This window comes from Haemaphysalis longicornis, unplaced genomic scaffold (assembly GCF_048455015.1).
Source record: "Haemaphysalis longicornis isolate Haplotype H1 unplaced genomic scaffold, Haemaphysalis longicornis Haplotype H1 scaffold_10, whole genome shotgun sequence".
NCBI lineage: Eukaryota > Metazoa > Arthropoda > Arachnida > Ixodida > Ixodidae > Haemaphysalis > Haemaphysalis longicornis.
Genome location: NW_027526204.1, coordinates 141,426,815 through 141,440,946, shown reverse-complemented (window position 1 = coordinate 141,440,946; position 14,132 = coordinate 141,426,815). Strand labels below are relative to the sequence as shown.

General features: G+C 47.6%; 1 protein-coding gene across 3 annotated transcripts in view; it reads left to right on the top strand.

The window, feature by feature from the left end:
- The window catches only part of LOC144159526 (venom factor-like), a 92,400-nt gene that overhangs the window by 40,395 nt on the left and 37,873 nt on the right, over positions 1–14,132 (top strand). For 2 of the 3 annotated variants that reach the window (XM_077691084.1, XM_077691085.1), the window contains exons 17-21: positions 93–266; positions 2,816–2,951; positions 9,451–9,679; positions 12,550–12,759; positions 13,660–13,759. In XM_077691084.1, coding sequence (XP_077547210.1) covers positions 93–266; positions 2,816–2,951; positions 9,451–9,679; positions 12,550–12,759; positions 13,660–13,759 — 849 coding nt within the window. The remainder of the gene's footprint in view (positions 1–92; positions 267–2,815; positions 2,952–9,450; positions 9,680–12,549; positions 12,760–13,659; positions 13,760–14,132) is intronic. The other variant, XM_077691083.1, reaches the window with a different exon arrangement.

Sequence of the window (14,132 nt, the reverse complement as noted above, 5' to 3'; positions counted from 1 at the left end):
TGATGTCACCAAATCCAGCCGCACTTCGCATCAGTACAGCTTCTTCCGCTATGTATCTTTGCTGACTTTCTCCTTCGCTTTGTCCCCGGAAGGAAGCAAGTATGAGGAGGACCAGTTCCTGCGACTGTGTTGCTACGTGGGCACTCTACCGGACAGGCTGGGGCGTCATTGCTCGACAAGAGAGGAGATCATACGTCGACACTTCCGAAGCGCGCGAGGAGACCGCTGTGCCGACGCTTTCGCGGAGTGCTGCGGACACGCCTTCGGTAAGCCCTTGCCTTGAACAAAACTTGTTACTTGAGCTGGTTGGGGGATATTTAAAGACAGAAGACAACGTGACACAAACTATAGACATCGACGAAGAAGACAAGAAACGACAGATACAGGCGACTGTATCTGCCGTTTCTTGTCTTCTGCGTCCACGTATGGTTTACGCCACGTTTTCTTCTTTCTTTAGTACATCGCAGAATATTTATGTTGTCAAAAATAACCGGAGTCGTCAGTTTAACAAGCGGGTTCTATAACAGGCGCTAAGTTTATGTGTTAATACGTTGAACGGTTGGGTCGAAATAAAGCTCGTGTATGGGAAATTTGAAAGACGAAAAGGCACAAACCGAAAATGAGCTTTGGAACGAATCCGAAACACATTATATGTGAAATATTTTGTAATTGATACTAATCGAAATTATGCGTATGTGTATCCGGTTAATATAAAAGGAACCACACATAACTACAAAAAGTTATCCATGTATACAGCTTCGCTGTTGTTCTATTTTCACAGTAGTTAAGCACAGCGGTTTGAGATAGGTGGCGAGGCAGTGGAAGTGGTAAGCTAATATATCTACTTGACCCGCCGCGGTGGCTCAGTGGCTAAGGCGTTGCGCTGCTGAGCACGAGGTCGCGGGTTCGATTCCCGGCTGCGGCGGCCGCTTTTCTGATGGAGGCGAAAAGCAAAAACGCCCGTGTGTTCGAGATTTCGGCGCACGTTAAAGATCCCCAGGTGGTCAAAATTAATCCGGAGCCCTCCACTACGGCGCGCCTCATCGCCTGCGTTGCGTCGGCGCGTTAAACCCCACAATCAATCTACTTAGGCCAAGTTGTGACCCCAGATCCAAACCATGAGGCAAAGATAATTAGAAGGATAAGAATGGGGTGGAGTGCATACGGCAGCCATTCTCAGATAATGAATGGCAGCCTAGCGTTGTCCCTGAAGAAGAAAGTGTATGACAGCTTACCGGTACTCACCTACGGGGCAGAAACTTGGAGACTCACTGAGAGGGTTCAACTTACATTTAGGACGGCTCAGTGAGCAATGGAACGGAAGATGATAGGTCTAACATTAAGGACAAGAAGAGCGCGGAGTGGGTCAGGGAACAAACGCGTGTTAAGGACATACAGTCGAACACGGATATATCGAACTCCAAGGGGATCGCGAAAAAATTCGATATATCGATAATTCGATATATAAAATACGCCTATCTGAAGATTATCTGACAAATCCGCACATCACTGAGAGTTTTCTGAAGTCGTGGAAAACGGTAGTTTACCGTTTTAACCCTCAAATCACGGAAACTCCGAACCGCGGCATGATGACCACCGCACTTTATTTATCATTGAAATGTCTTTGAGCTTCGCTTGTTTTTTCTTCTGCGTCGTAAAGGTTGCCAAATTGTCTTCAAGATTGCAAACACGCACAAATGAGAAAATCAACGCTGTACACTGTGCCACAACAGAGGCGAATAACGCTGACGGAACCTCGGCTGCAGTAGGCGGTTGGGAACGTTGTCAGGCACTGAGTTTCGTTATCTTCAGTATCCGAACCGTACACCTCCCCCATCTGGAGGCGTGCAACGAAGTCGGTTTGCACCCGACACGCTCCGCAATAGCCGGGGCGGGTTGTGCTGCATTCGCCTTTACGTCAACGTTGATGCGTGCATCGCCCTCAAAACTACTGCGAGGAATTCCGAACGCCTTTTCAACCAACATCTTTTCAGCAGCCTGCACCCGACGAATTCCCGCCTTCGTTGCTCAGAAATGAATGCCTTGGACAAAACAAACATACAACGCCGCATCGGTCGCCCTGCACGAGCCACCAAACAGCTCAATCACAGAAAAAGAGTGCCTCCGGTCAATTTCTTTTGCTCCTGTATGTCCTTTCGCCCCAACCACAATCCGCGTTCTAGCTATCATAGAGCTGCCCCTCGTGCTAGAGTGAAAACAGCTGTTGAAGGCCATCGAAGCGACATAATGCTGCGGACGCCGCCTCTGTCTCACCAAGCCAGGCAGCTCCTGCGATTAGTCAACATTATCATCACCTCCACCCCATCAGAGGAAGCAAACTTTCAGGGGCACCTTCGGCGCGGAATTCGATATATCGAATTTGCCCGTGATCAGGAGTTCGATACACGCGCACAACAGCCCTATACTTTTGCATGGGATTTTCAAGGGGATGTTTGCACTGTTCGATATAGACAATAATTCGATATATCCGTGTTCGATATATCCGTGTTCAACTGTATTAGCAGAAATTAAGAAGAAGAAATGGACGTGGGCAGGGCATGTAATGCGAAGGCAAGGTAACCGTTGGTCATTAAGGGTAACAGAGTGGATCTTTAGAGAAGGCAGACGTAGCAGAGGGCGGCAGAAAGTTAGATGGGCAGATGAGATCAAGAAGTTTGCGGGGATAAATTGGTCACAGTTGGCACAGGACCGAGGTAATTGGAGAATAATGGGAGAGGCCTTTGCCCTGCAGTGGTGTAGACAGGCTGGTGATGATGAGCGGGCTCTCAATTTTTTTGTGTTGTTTTTCTCCAAGCAGGCGCACCCATGGAATGGCTCGACGTCTCAAGGGCACGCGATGGAATCCCTGAATTCCATGTTCCCGATATATCGAGCGTGCTTCGGAGGAGGGACTTTCAAGAGACGTGGATGTTTCAACAGGACACTCTCGGGTAACTCAATTTTCTATTTGCCAGCAGAAAGCATTCATGCTTTGGAGGGGGCGTCGGGTGTGGCTACGTGTTGAGCGCGTCTCGCAAAACAAAGATCACAGCGTGTGATGTCAAGATTAGCACTAACATTTTAATTAGTTCCCGAGCTTTTTGTGGAGATTATGGCGTCAAGCTGCTATGGGTGGTATTCACTGAAGCATTTAGCTGCCAATTTCTTCACTTGGCAACTCTGGAAACGACCACGGACATGGCTGCAGCGCCACGACATGGCGCGGCTTGTGTCGCTGCGCCCACACGCCGCAGAAGAAAAAAAAAACACCAGCGTGTGTCGTCTGCTCCGTTTCAACCCGATTCTCAATGGTGGTGTTAACAGATGTGTTATTAATCGCACTCACATTGAAGTCGAGACATGACTTTGCGTCCGGTGGGGCAGAGTTTGGAACGTTCAACACAGGATGCGCTTAGCAACGGACAAGTACCGCCGCGGAGCCCGACGTAACGAGTGAAGGCGCGCTCCCATGGTTGCCTGCATGCGTGACTCGCCAGTGAATACAACCTGTACAATCGTGCGGAAAGGACAGGATAGGGATGTAGCTGGTTGTATGAATGAATGAATAAATAAATTTAATATATAACGACTGCGCTGCAGCTTAAAGGAGCCATGAAGACAAAATACAAATTTGTGTTATTCGAAAGATTTTGTGTTTTATAGTGCTCCCAGGGCTTGTCCTAATGCAAACGATGCTTTATTCATTGAGAAATTAATTATTTTAAGTTAAAATTTCGATTTTCCCGCTAAATCGTGGGTTTTCGTGGTCTACAGTGACATCACAGGAACCGACCTCTCTGCTAGCTCTGCAGCCGATTGGAAAGCCTTGTTTACCGTTAGTGAACCTAGATGGCGTCACCATACCATGGCAAGCCGTTTTCTGTCATTGGTTCGTTTTTGATCGTATATTTACACCTGGCTTGTTTTTGTTCAGGGAGGAAATAATCGCTTCGTGAAACATAGTGCTCGCTTGACAAATATGGTCACTTTGGACACCGTTGCTTGCGTCAATCGGCCAGTGTCATCTGAGACAACCCCAAAGCCCCGCAGTCCTGTGCAGCTAAACCTGCGCGCAGTACCAACAGCAGTACGCATCGGTACTTCTACGTTTACGTGTGCTTTCGTAACTTCCACTGTCAACCCCTAGCCATTCTTACTGCTGTAAAAAGAATGTGCCCTAAATTTAAGCGCAAATATCTACTTCGGCAAGTTTATAAGCTCCGCCTTATTCGCCTTTGCTTTTGCCGGCCTCCGCCAATCCCAGAGCTGGCTGTTGTGACATCATAGGTTCTGTTACAGGAAATGAGCTAGTGGGTCGCATGGTCATTTCATTTTTTCCTAATTATGTAGCTTATTTGAGCGAACTTTACGTTAAAAGTGGTGTCAGTATGATTCTAACGAGGCAATCCTTTCTGCATGGCTCCTTTAAAAGAGAGGGGGTTGTAAATTAGGGGACGATGGTCCACGTGTTCATTTTTTAGGTGCTTTATGCACGGCCAGGGAATATAAATATGTAGGAGTTTATTTAACGAGTGATTTGAGGTGGACTAGGCACGTTCACAACATAAAGATTAAGGATCCGCGTGTTTTGGGTTTTCCAAGACGACATTTCGGTGAACTCCCATCTAACTTCAAAGAACAACAGTATTTCACTCACGTGCGCTCATTTTTGGAGTACGCATTGTTTGCTCGGATCCCTATACCAAAGAGCTGGCCGATGCACTCGAAAAATACCGAATAGGGCAGTGCGATTCGTTTTAGGTAATTGGGATCGTCAACTTTGTATGAAAGAAAACAAAAGTAATCTTTAATGGAAAGACTTGAAAGATCGTAGACGAAAACTCAGGTTGAAAAAATTTTCATAATATCTACCATTCAAAAACTCGACTCGATAAGGAAAAGTATATTCAAGCGCCATTCTACATATCACAAAGAAGGGACCACAATCTTAAAGGAGTACTGACACGAAATTTTTATGTTACGTTTTTTTCGCTGCCCACTACCAGCCCACCATCATAGAATGACAGATTAGACGGTCGAGCGCAGCGTAAACATTCATTTACGGCGTCGTTTATTCGTGCCAGTTTCGGTTTCGACAAAAAAACGCCGAGCGGCCGCCATGACAGCATGTATGACATGGCGTCACCATTCTTGCCGTATCGCTGCCTCTCTGGAAGCGCGCGCGAGCTAGCGCACGCGCGCGCCCAGACCAGCCGAGGTCTTCGCCGTCCCCATAGACCCGGGCAGCATGACGTCAGTCCCACAACCATGACGTGTACACACGCCCGAGCAGCGCGCGCCAACCACAGCCAGCGCGTCGGCTTCGTCACGGGAGCCCCGACGTCGGCAGTTTGGGCACGTAGCAGATGATGTCACGTCGGCCCGCTCTGGGCTTTCTCGTGCGGGCGAAGATTAAAATGGATTTTAAATATGTTTCGCTGAACGGTTGCTGTTGAAACTTGCTGGGAGATATCTCCTGATAAAAAGGAAGCGTTTTACATAGTTATCTCAGCTTTGAAATTTCGTGTCAGTACTCCTTTAAAGTAAATGAATTTTCCTTTAAAGGGGACGCCTTGCGCTACTCATTTTTTGTTAGATCTATACAAGGGTGGAATGATCTTCCGCCTATGATTGGATCATTGTTTCTAATGATGATTTTTACCGCCCTTTGTGTAATTAAGTTCATTCTTATTAGGTCTGAAATGTGATGCTTTCTTTATGTATCCCCCTGCTGTAACGCCTGCCAAGGCGAGCAGGTATCAAATAAATAAATAAAATAAATAAATAGGTAATTATCATGAGGTGCGCGTCCTTTGCGAAGGCTCACAGTGGGAGTATCGCGCGTCTTTAACTCGGTCCATGGGTATTCGTTCCCGATTGGGACTCGTTAATAGTCGTATTTACCACGAATGTCTGTAAGTTCCGGAAACGATTACAGCATACGCCCGTGGGCGTTCGTTCCCTGTGGTACCGGTGGTACAGCAGCTGTCGGGCGGGCCCGCCGCAGTGGCTCAGTGGCTAAGACATTGTGCTGGTGAGCCCAGGGACGAAGGTTCGATTCCCGTCCGCGGCGGCCACTTTTCTGATAGAGACGAAAAGCGAAAAGGTCCGTGCGTTCGAGATTTCAGCACACGTTACAGATCCCCAGGTGGTCAAAATTAATCCGGAGCCCTCCACTACGGCGCACCTCATCGCCCCTGCAGCGTCGGCGCGGTAAACCTCACAATCAATCAATCAATCAATCAATCAATCAATCAATCAATCAATCAATCAATCAATCAATCAATCAATCAATCAATCAATCAATCAATCAATCAATCAATCAAAGCCGTCGGGGGGACTACACAGGTTCTAATGCGTTCAAAGTGCTGCATTATCGTCAGTTACGGCGTATCCGCTGCGTGCTTTGGTAAGGAGTACCTATATCGGGCCGCTCCTGGAATTGTTAACAATATCGGATGGTGCACCAGTGGCAGAATCGCATCTCTGAGACATTCGTTGCGGATTTGTTTCAGTGTGACTCGCTTTTGTTTTCAGTGTGGCTGGTATTAACGACAAGGTGTCGATGACTGCGGTAAATGAAAGGGAAAATGGCCTTTGTCTCGACTCTGTGGGCCTCCTCATTCCCCTGTTACATTCGAGAAATACGACCCCGAAACGGGCTCCGTCGCCTCCGTCATGTAGCGGTAGAGTGGTGATTGAGCGGCCAGCAAAAGTTGCTGCCTTGGCGTTGACGACAAAAAGCCGAAGGCAAAACTTAACTGGTTTACTGCATGGCGAGAGATGTACAGGGACGGTACAGGGACATCACCCTTCCGAGCGAGCTCACAGCAGGACTCGAACAGAGGGACAGCGGGATCTGATGCTGTCAAACGAATGCGCGCTGCGCTTGGAGGAACCGTGTATTTAGCCCCGAAGCGCTCACAGTCAAACGGCTTTCCTAGTGCTTTGCACGCGGCACGAAAATAGCATAGACACGCACAAACACTCTTTCCCAGGTTCTTGAGAGCCGGCAGTGCCGGCAGTAGGGGCGCTCCTTGTGTCTGGGAGAAGGGGGAGAGGAGATCTCGGCTGCGGCGTCCGCTTCGCAGGCGCAAGTCTTGTATTCTGCAGCCTCCGAGGTTGAGTCGCCGACAGCGAGGCGCTCACGCGGCGGCCGTGCTCCGGTATGTTGTAGCCTGTACGAGGGAGGGAGGCTTTCTCAAACAGCACCGCAGCTTTACAAAAAACTTCCAGCACGCGCGGAACAGTAACAGCCCATAATGCTGCGGTGGCCGGGAACACTTCTGATCTCTACTTCAGCATTGTGTGGTTACGGCACAGTGTTTTGCTCCATTCTGGAAAAAAACTGCTGTTGCTTTTGCTACTGCGGCGGGGGTCGGGGAGGGGTCGGGGTTCTCTGAAGAATTCTAAAGAGCGTTCCTTCTGGCCTCTGTGGCAGCAATTATAGCTTCGAGCAGATTTTCGGTCACGATGATTTACGCCAAATAATAGGGCTAGTTGAGATTCCTTCAAACGGTATTCACTCGGCCTCCTTATTTTGGTAAAACAGAGAAAATTTGTATCTCGTCGCAAAACGGCTCTCCGAAAAACAAATAACTCGAGGAAGATACACGTAAAATTGTCAACAATTCTTCAATAAACCGGCCATTAAAAGTCGTAGATAAACATGAAATTAAGGCATTTCAGTGATCAAGAAACTGTAATCTTTTAGCCTTCGCCAAGAAGCGTATATACCAACACAAAAAGCGGGCATGGCTTTAAGAGATGCTGTTTTTTATTTAAACCGCTTTGGAGTTAAGCAAACATCCCATTCTGCGTTTTCAACGAGACACGCAAACGAAGCGAAAACAAACAACAGACGTTTTATAGTAGGCGATCGCAGGGCTTCTAGGCTTACGAACCCTACGAGGCATTCAATGGCCAAACACGTGGTTGCGCTTTTTCCAGGACATTTTTCATAAACAGGGTCCAACGCCGTATCAGGCGACTGTAGCGAGAGGCGAGATTTTGCGGGTGCAGAAATATAGCCCTAGGCGGGGTGATAAAGAGTGAAGCAGAGGGTCACTGCCTATCTCAGACTTCGCTGACTATCTCAGACTTCGCGCGGCAAGACGAAGTCGTTGCTAGAGTCCGAGCAGCCAGCCAGGATGAAGCCTTCTGGAACTGAGAATGTCCGGCTGGTGCCCCTGTCATCTAGCACCAAACTTGCTCATTTTGATAACATGTTTATGAAGGGAAAACCCTTAAGTGTTCCATTCTGCATTCTGCAAAAAAAAAAAAAAAAAAGTCGTTGTTGTTCAGTAAAGTAAATGGCATCCGCTGTAAAGAAATAGAAAAAAAAAAAAACACATGTGAGATCCGATGGAATTTAAAGCTGGTTCTCCAAGTAGCGGTCCATCGTGTCACCACCATGCTATCCTCAGCACATTGCCAAGGGTAGAACAAAAGTTGTCGTTGTTGTCCCTTTCTTCGTGTCATATACCCACTTGGGAGATGGGCCAGGAATCGGAAGCCTTGACAGCCTGATGTGCCGGATTCACAAAGTACGAAAAACTAGGAAGTGGAAAATAGTGCGTGTTGCGTTACACATCAACATGATCGCACGTGACTATAGTGCTGGGATGATGCTTCCTGTGTTGTTTCAAACAAAAATAACAGTTACTGAAATTTCAAAAAAAAAATGAGACAGTCCTTTTGCCTCCCGCTATGTTCAATAATAACAACGCCGTATATTTGTAGGGCACGATGATCTATTAAGGCCTCGCTTTTTGTAGCGTGAGCTACACTGGCCGAGGTTGAGCAGTTTAGCGTGGCTCCTGGAGAGCCGTGCTGCGCATGCGCGAGGAGCAGTGACGTCACACGGGGCACAGAACGTTGCTCGCTGCCCGGCGTCTCTCACACACCCACGCGCCCAGCGTCTTCGCCGACCTCCGTTCCGCACGTGGCGGCCCGGTCCACTTGATGATCATGCGAGGGGTGGCCGGGTGTGGAACCGATGGCTCGTGCGTCGCAGCAACACCGGCGTGCGCCTGTGGAACCAGCTTAGCTCTGGGGTGATTGGGGACGCTGCGCCGGAGCCGCTTGATAAATATACATGCGTCACATAACGCGTACACCGGGTGTGTGTCACTGAAGCAGCAGTAAGCATGATAATCAAGCTAATCCTAGACAACCAGGAAAGTTTAGAATAACCAGCTGAACCTTAGCTCACGCTACGTATATCCTGGCATAGCCGAGCTAAGCCACTGCTAATTTTTTAAAAGTGACATAACTTTCCTTGTCTACCGTAGCAACTTTTCGAGTACAAGACGTACGCTTAGCACTTTGAAACTATTCCACAAGCTACCACCGACGGAGCAATTGTAATTCGATAACGCTTGCCCCAAAGACTTCGGGGATCCTGCACTGCTCCACCAAATATTACTGATGTGGCGGTTGTCTTTCCAGAGAAGACGGCTTGTTCCGCATTGCTGCCAGCTTGCCCCACAGTGTGACCACGTGGTTGGTGCAGACGGTGGCAGTGTCTCCAGATGGCGGTGTCTGTGTCGCTGAGCCCCTGGAGATCGTGGCCTTTCGAAACGTCTTCCTTCAGGTTAGCGTCCCGGCCACGGTTGTAAGGAACGAGCAGGTACAGATACTGGCGACCCTCTTCAATTACGGCTCTGACAACCTACGGGTGAGTAAGCTTCTGTATCCATAATCGTTTTAGCTTATAATTCGTAGCGAGCACATGCAAAGAAAAAGTGTTCGTTCAGACCTTAACCGAGCGAATCGGGATTATGTACAAACAGGATTTAGTGCGCTTGTCATTTAGATTCAGGGAATAAATATCATGTCAGAGCCTTTTCTCTAGTGAACCGCTGTCCATTTTACTCTGCGACAAGTTTTTTTTTCTATTCATCGCATTCTGCACTCTGACCAATTCCTTCTAAAGTGATATTACCGGGATTTGTTTTGATAGTTGCTTTTATCTAAAAATAACGTCGAACATACGGTATCTGTTACGTCAAATGCTCATCAGTGCAATAGAGACGTAACAAGTAGCATTTGCGCGGCGTTATCTTTAGATAAAAGCAAATATCAAAACAAATTAGGGCAATACTACTTTAGAATGAATTGGTAAGCTAGAGCGCAGAATGCGATGACTAAAAAATTTGTCTTCAATCCACGCTGTGAAGGTGGTTGGAAAGCAAAGCTGTAAATGACACCCACAACAATTGCCCATCCGACGTCACTTGATTTAACACACGTGGGTCTACAAAGAGTCAAACCAAAGATTCTGCCTGCCGTTACTTAGAATTCGCAGAGGCGGCGTCCCGAACGCAGTAGCGTTGGCCATGGCCGGGCTAGAGCGGCGGACGCCGCCGCTGTAGCCCGGACCTGCGTCGGCAGAAAGAAAACGGCTAGGAGCGGCATTCGAAGGGTGAGACAGCGGAACCTAGCCATCCTGATGTGCTTGCTCGGGGCTGTACATCACCCCGCGACACAAGCGCGGACACCGAAGCTCATTGATTCCCATTTATACCGATTTAAACTAGTTTAGTAAGTTTGAGAATCACGAGAAAGCTCTGGGAACTCTTATAATTGCTATTTATGCTATTTATCAGAACCAGTTGCTCCTTTCGCCTTTTGTAATACCTGTTAAAGTACAACGGAATAGGTATTCACCAGTTTAGAAAATGAAATCCTATTCGTGGTAAGCAGTGCGCAAAAGGTAGCGTTTGTTTAGCGGCCAGATGGCTGTATGTGGTCTCAACATTTTGTTTTAATGCCCTGAAAACAAATCTTTAACGTATCTTTAATGTACGACCACTCAATTCTGCCGTGTCCGGGTTACCGAGGAGGTGCTGGCGAACAATTCAATCAAGCCGTGCAAAGGAAGCGCGTAATGAACGCGAAGCTGCGCCCAAGGCCCAAAACGACCGTCGCTAAAGCAGACGACAAAGCCGGGTCGCCCGATGCGCCCGCCGGCGTGAGCGCGCGGGGAAATCTGGGTAAAATCGCCGCGCCATCTGTACTGTGCTCCGTGAGTGAAAACCGCCCTTCCCTCCGCAGCCGCGTTAAGGTGGCTAGAATTGCTAGTTAAGGTGGCTATTAAGGTGGCTAGTTAAGGTAGCCACCTTAACGCAGCCGCGTTAAGGTGGCCACCTTAGCCGCGTTGGGAATTTCTTGTGCCGCACGCCATGAAAGAACCGTTGGCTGGTAGAGGTAGAAAGCTTTGCTTTAAAAAAATTGTCACCGACACTTGCGTAATTGCGGCATAACCAAGATATACCAGAAACGAGCAACGAACAAAGCTTCTGGAGCTCACTTTTTACCCCAACCACGCAGGGTGTATCGCAGAGGGGGAGCAAAGGAAATAAAAAATATGCTGGTGTAAGCATGTACGGACACCTTTTTCACTAGGGGCAGCTACACATCATCATTTGGTGACAAAAGGTTAAGTATTTCTTGTCAATAACATGCATACGGTATTTATAAGATACTTATGCATAAGCATAGGAAGCCAGACCTGTGCTATGCATTTAGACCTTAACCAGGACACCCACTAGTACATCCAATGGGACAAGGCTGCGGGAAAGAGACTTCAGACAAATGCTTCGCTGGAGTGAGGTACGCATAGAAAGTGATAGAAAGTGATTCTGGCATAGAAAGTGATGCTGATTTGACGTGCCAATCCGGAAGCGGGCTTATAGTGGGTGGGTTTCTGTTGCATGACCTCCCTAAACCTTAAACCTTGTAGATCATGGATGTTTCAGAAAACTCGAAATTAAACACTATTCGATGCGTTTAGGAAAGCCCTATACGTCTCATCAAACACAGATAGCGAACGCGAAAAGTAACCTTCGTCGTCAGCGGCGTCTACACGAATAGTACCAAAAGTCACATGACCTCAGCAGCGGTAACTGCGCAGTGGAGGAGGGCGGTGGGCTCTGTCGTCTGTGCTGGGCTTTCACATTACGCTGAATTTTCTAACACGAAAGTGTTGTATTCCCGGATACACCGAGATTTCGATGACGTCATATCCGTCACGGAAATGACGCCAGCACAACGAAAACATGCGAAACGCCAGAAAAAGTTTCATTGACGTGGATGGTGCTGCCGTCTAGGAGAGGTGAAGCGAAGTAGTGCATCATGATGCTAACAAGCGCCGAAAGTTGGCGTAAGCTGCGCCGTAGCGACGCCGACGGGCAAATGGCGCGAACGGCGACTGATTTGATGCGAACAGAAACGCCACCGGGTAGTGGAACGCGTTCTCGCGTGCATGGTTCAAGCTACAAATTCTACCTCTCGCGTTCCACAAGCTGAGCTCGTCGCTTCGAAACCGTCACCCGTGTACGCCACTGAGTGACCGAAGTGGTCGCACCTTTCTTGAAGCGATCCGCTAGCAGGACGTCGCTCGCCAAGCACACCGGCAAGACAGCCAGAACCCTGCAAATCATGCTTCTTTCGTTGCAGATTTCGCTGCACATTTGAAATCTCTTTCGTACTTTACCGATGCCTATGACAGAGGAATCAACCACAGTTTTCTTTTTGTGGTCGCAGGCAACTCTCTCATTTCGAGGAGCGCCCGAACTCTGCATCGCATCGAGACACCCTAGCCTGCCGCACAAGAAGGAGCTGACCGTGAAAGGCAACTCGGCCGCGAGCGTCAGCTTTCCTGTCGTGCCTCTGAAACGGGGCCGATACAATGTCAGTGTTCATGCTGCTGCCGGGGGAGGTCAAGACTTAGTAGAAAAATTTCTCACAGTCGTGGTAAGTACCCACGTAGTGAGCACAGAGAGAAGATTGATTTTAGAAAGCTCGTGCATCGTTTCCCTCTTGGCGGGCTTTCTCGCCTGCTACAGTGTATAAGTAAACAATTAGACAGATGAAATTTACATGTCACGGTCAATTTTCCTGGTTTTTCACATGCCATCGTGATGAATCCACGATTGTGCGCTGTATTTACTTTATTAATACAGTTTGCAAGGCGCGTTACATAAACAGCAGACTCAAGATAATTCAGACTCGGGCTATTCAAACTCTAGGTTAATTCAGACAAACTTCAAAATTTTGATTGGCGTGCTATCTTTTCAATGCTTTCTGAAGCCACTTAATTCAAATAGCTTCATCGTGTATATTCGGTTAATTCATACTTTTCGCTCGTCCTTGCCCGAAAATATCGGCTACATTTGCCTCTGCTAGCTGCACATTTGCATCTTTGTATCGCTAACATCACAAATAAAGCTGATTACCTGCATACCCGCGTGAAATTGATGAACTGCCTGCCCTTGATTACATCAAAAACTTTGTTTTGAACTCTCATGCAAAGACAAAGCAGTCATTCATTCGTTTTTTTCTCAAAATGTGAATATCACTTTAGCATTGTGAGTGAATGTTGTATTAATAAATATACGGGAATATTTCATCACAAAACAAGTTGGTATGTTGACCCAAGTCGCATTTATGAAAAGTCCTGATAATTCAAACAAAATCCCGGGGTCCCTTCGAGTTTGAGTTATCGCTGTACTGTTCATGTGATTATTTGTTTTTCCACAAATACGCGTGACTCCTGTCACAAGCCACACCAAGGGCTCCTCAGCACGGAATTGATACGCAATGGGCAAGGCCATGTATGTATGTTGCAAACGTTGATGACTGTATGTATTGCAGCCGGAGGGGATACAGGTTGAGAAAAGTTTTTCGATTCCACTGGATCCTAGCAACGAACAACGAAGAAAGCGGAGAAGCGTTGGCAACGAAATGTACACTGGTGAGTTTTATCTTCCTTCTTTCGAATATAAATACCCGTACATCCCATTTTATGGTTATCTAAATACTCCCGGCCTTTTAAGCTGACTGTTTCTACGGATGTGTTCATCTGAGTGTGCATTTTTTGTCGTTGCGGCTGCAAAAGAGGCACACCCTCAATCAGGCAACTGTGTTTGCCTCTGGAGGTGCCCCCCTCCCCTCCGAGGTAATGTTGTCATCATTGTCTTCAGTAAACTTGGGAACTGTTAGTGTGCTATACAGCGCAAGTTAAAAGCTGGCGATTAATATGAAAATTGCTGTTATTTCGAGCTACACTTCTAGATAGTTGGAATTCTTCGTGTTAAAAACGGGATTCGTTTTCTAAAAGAAAACTA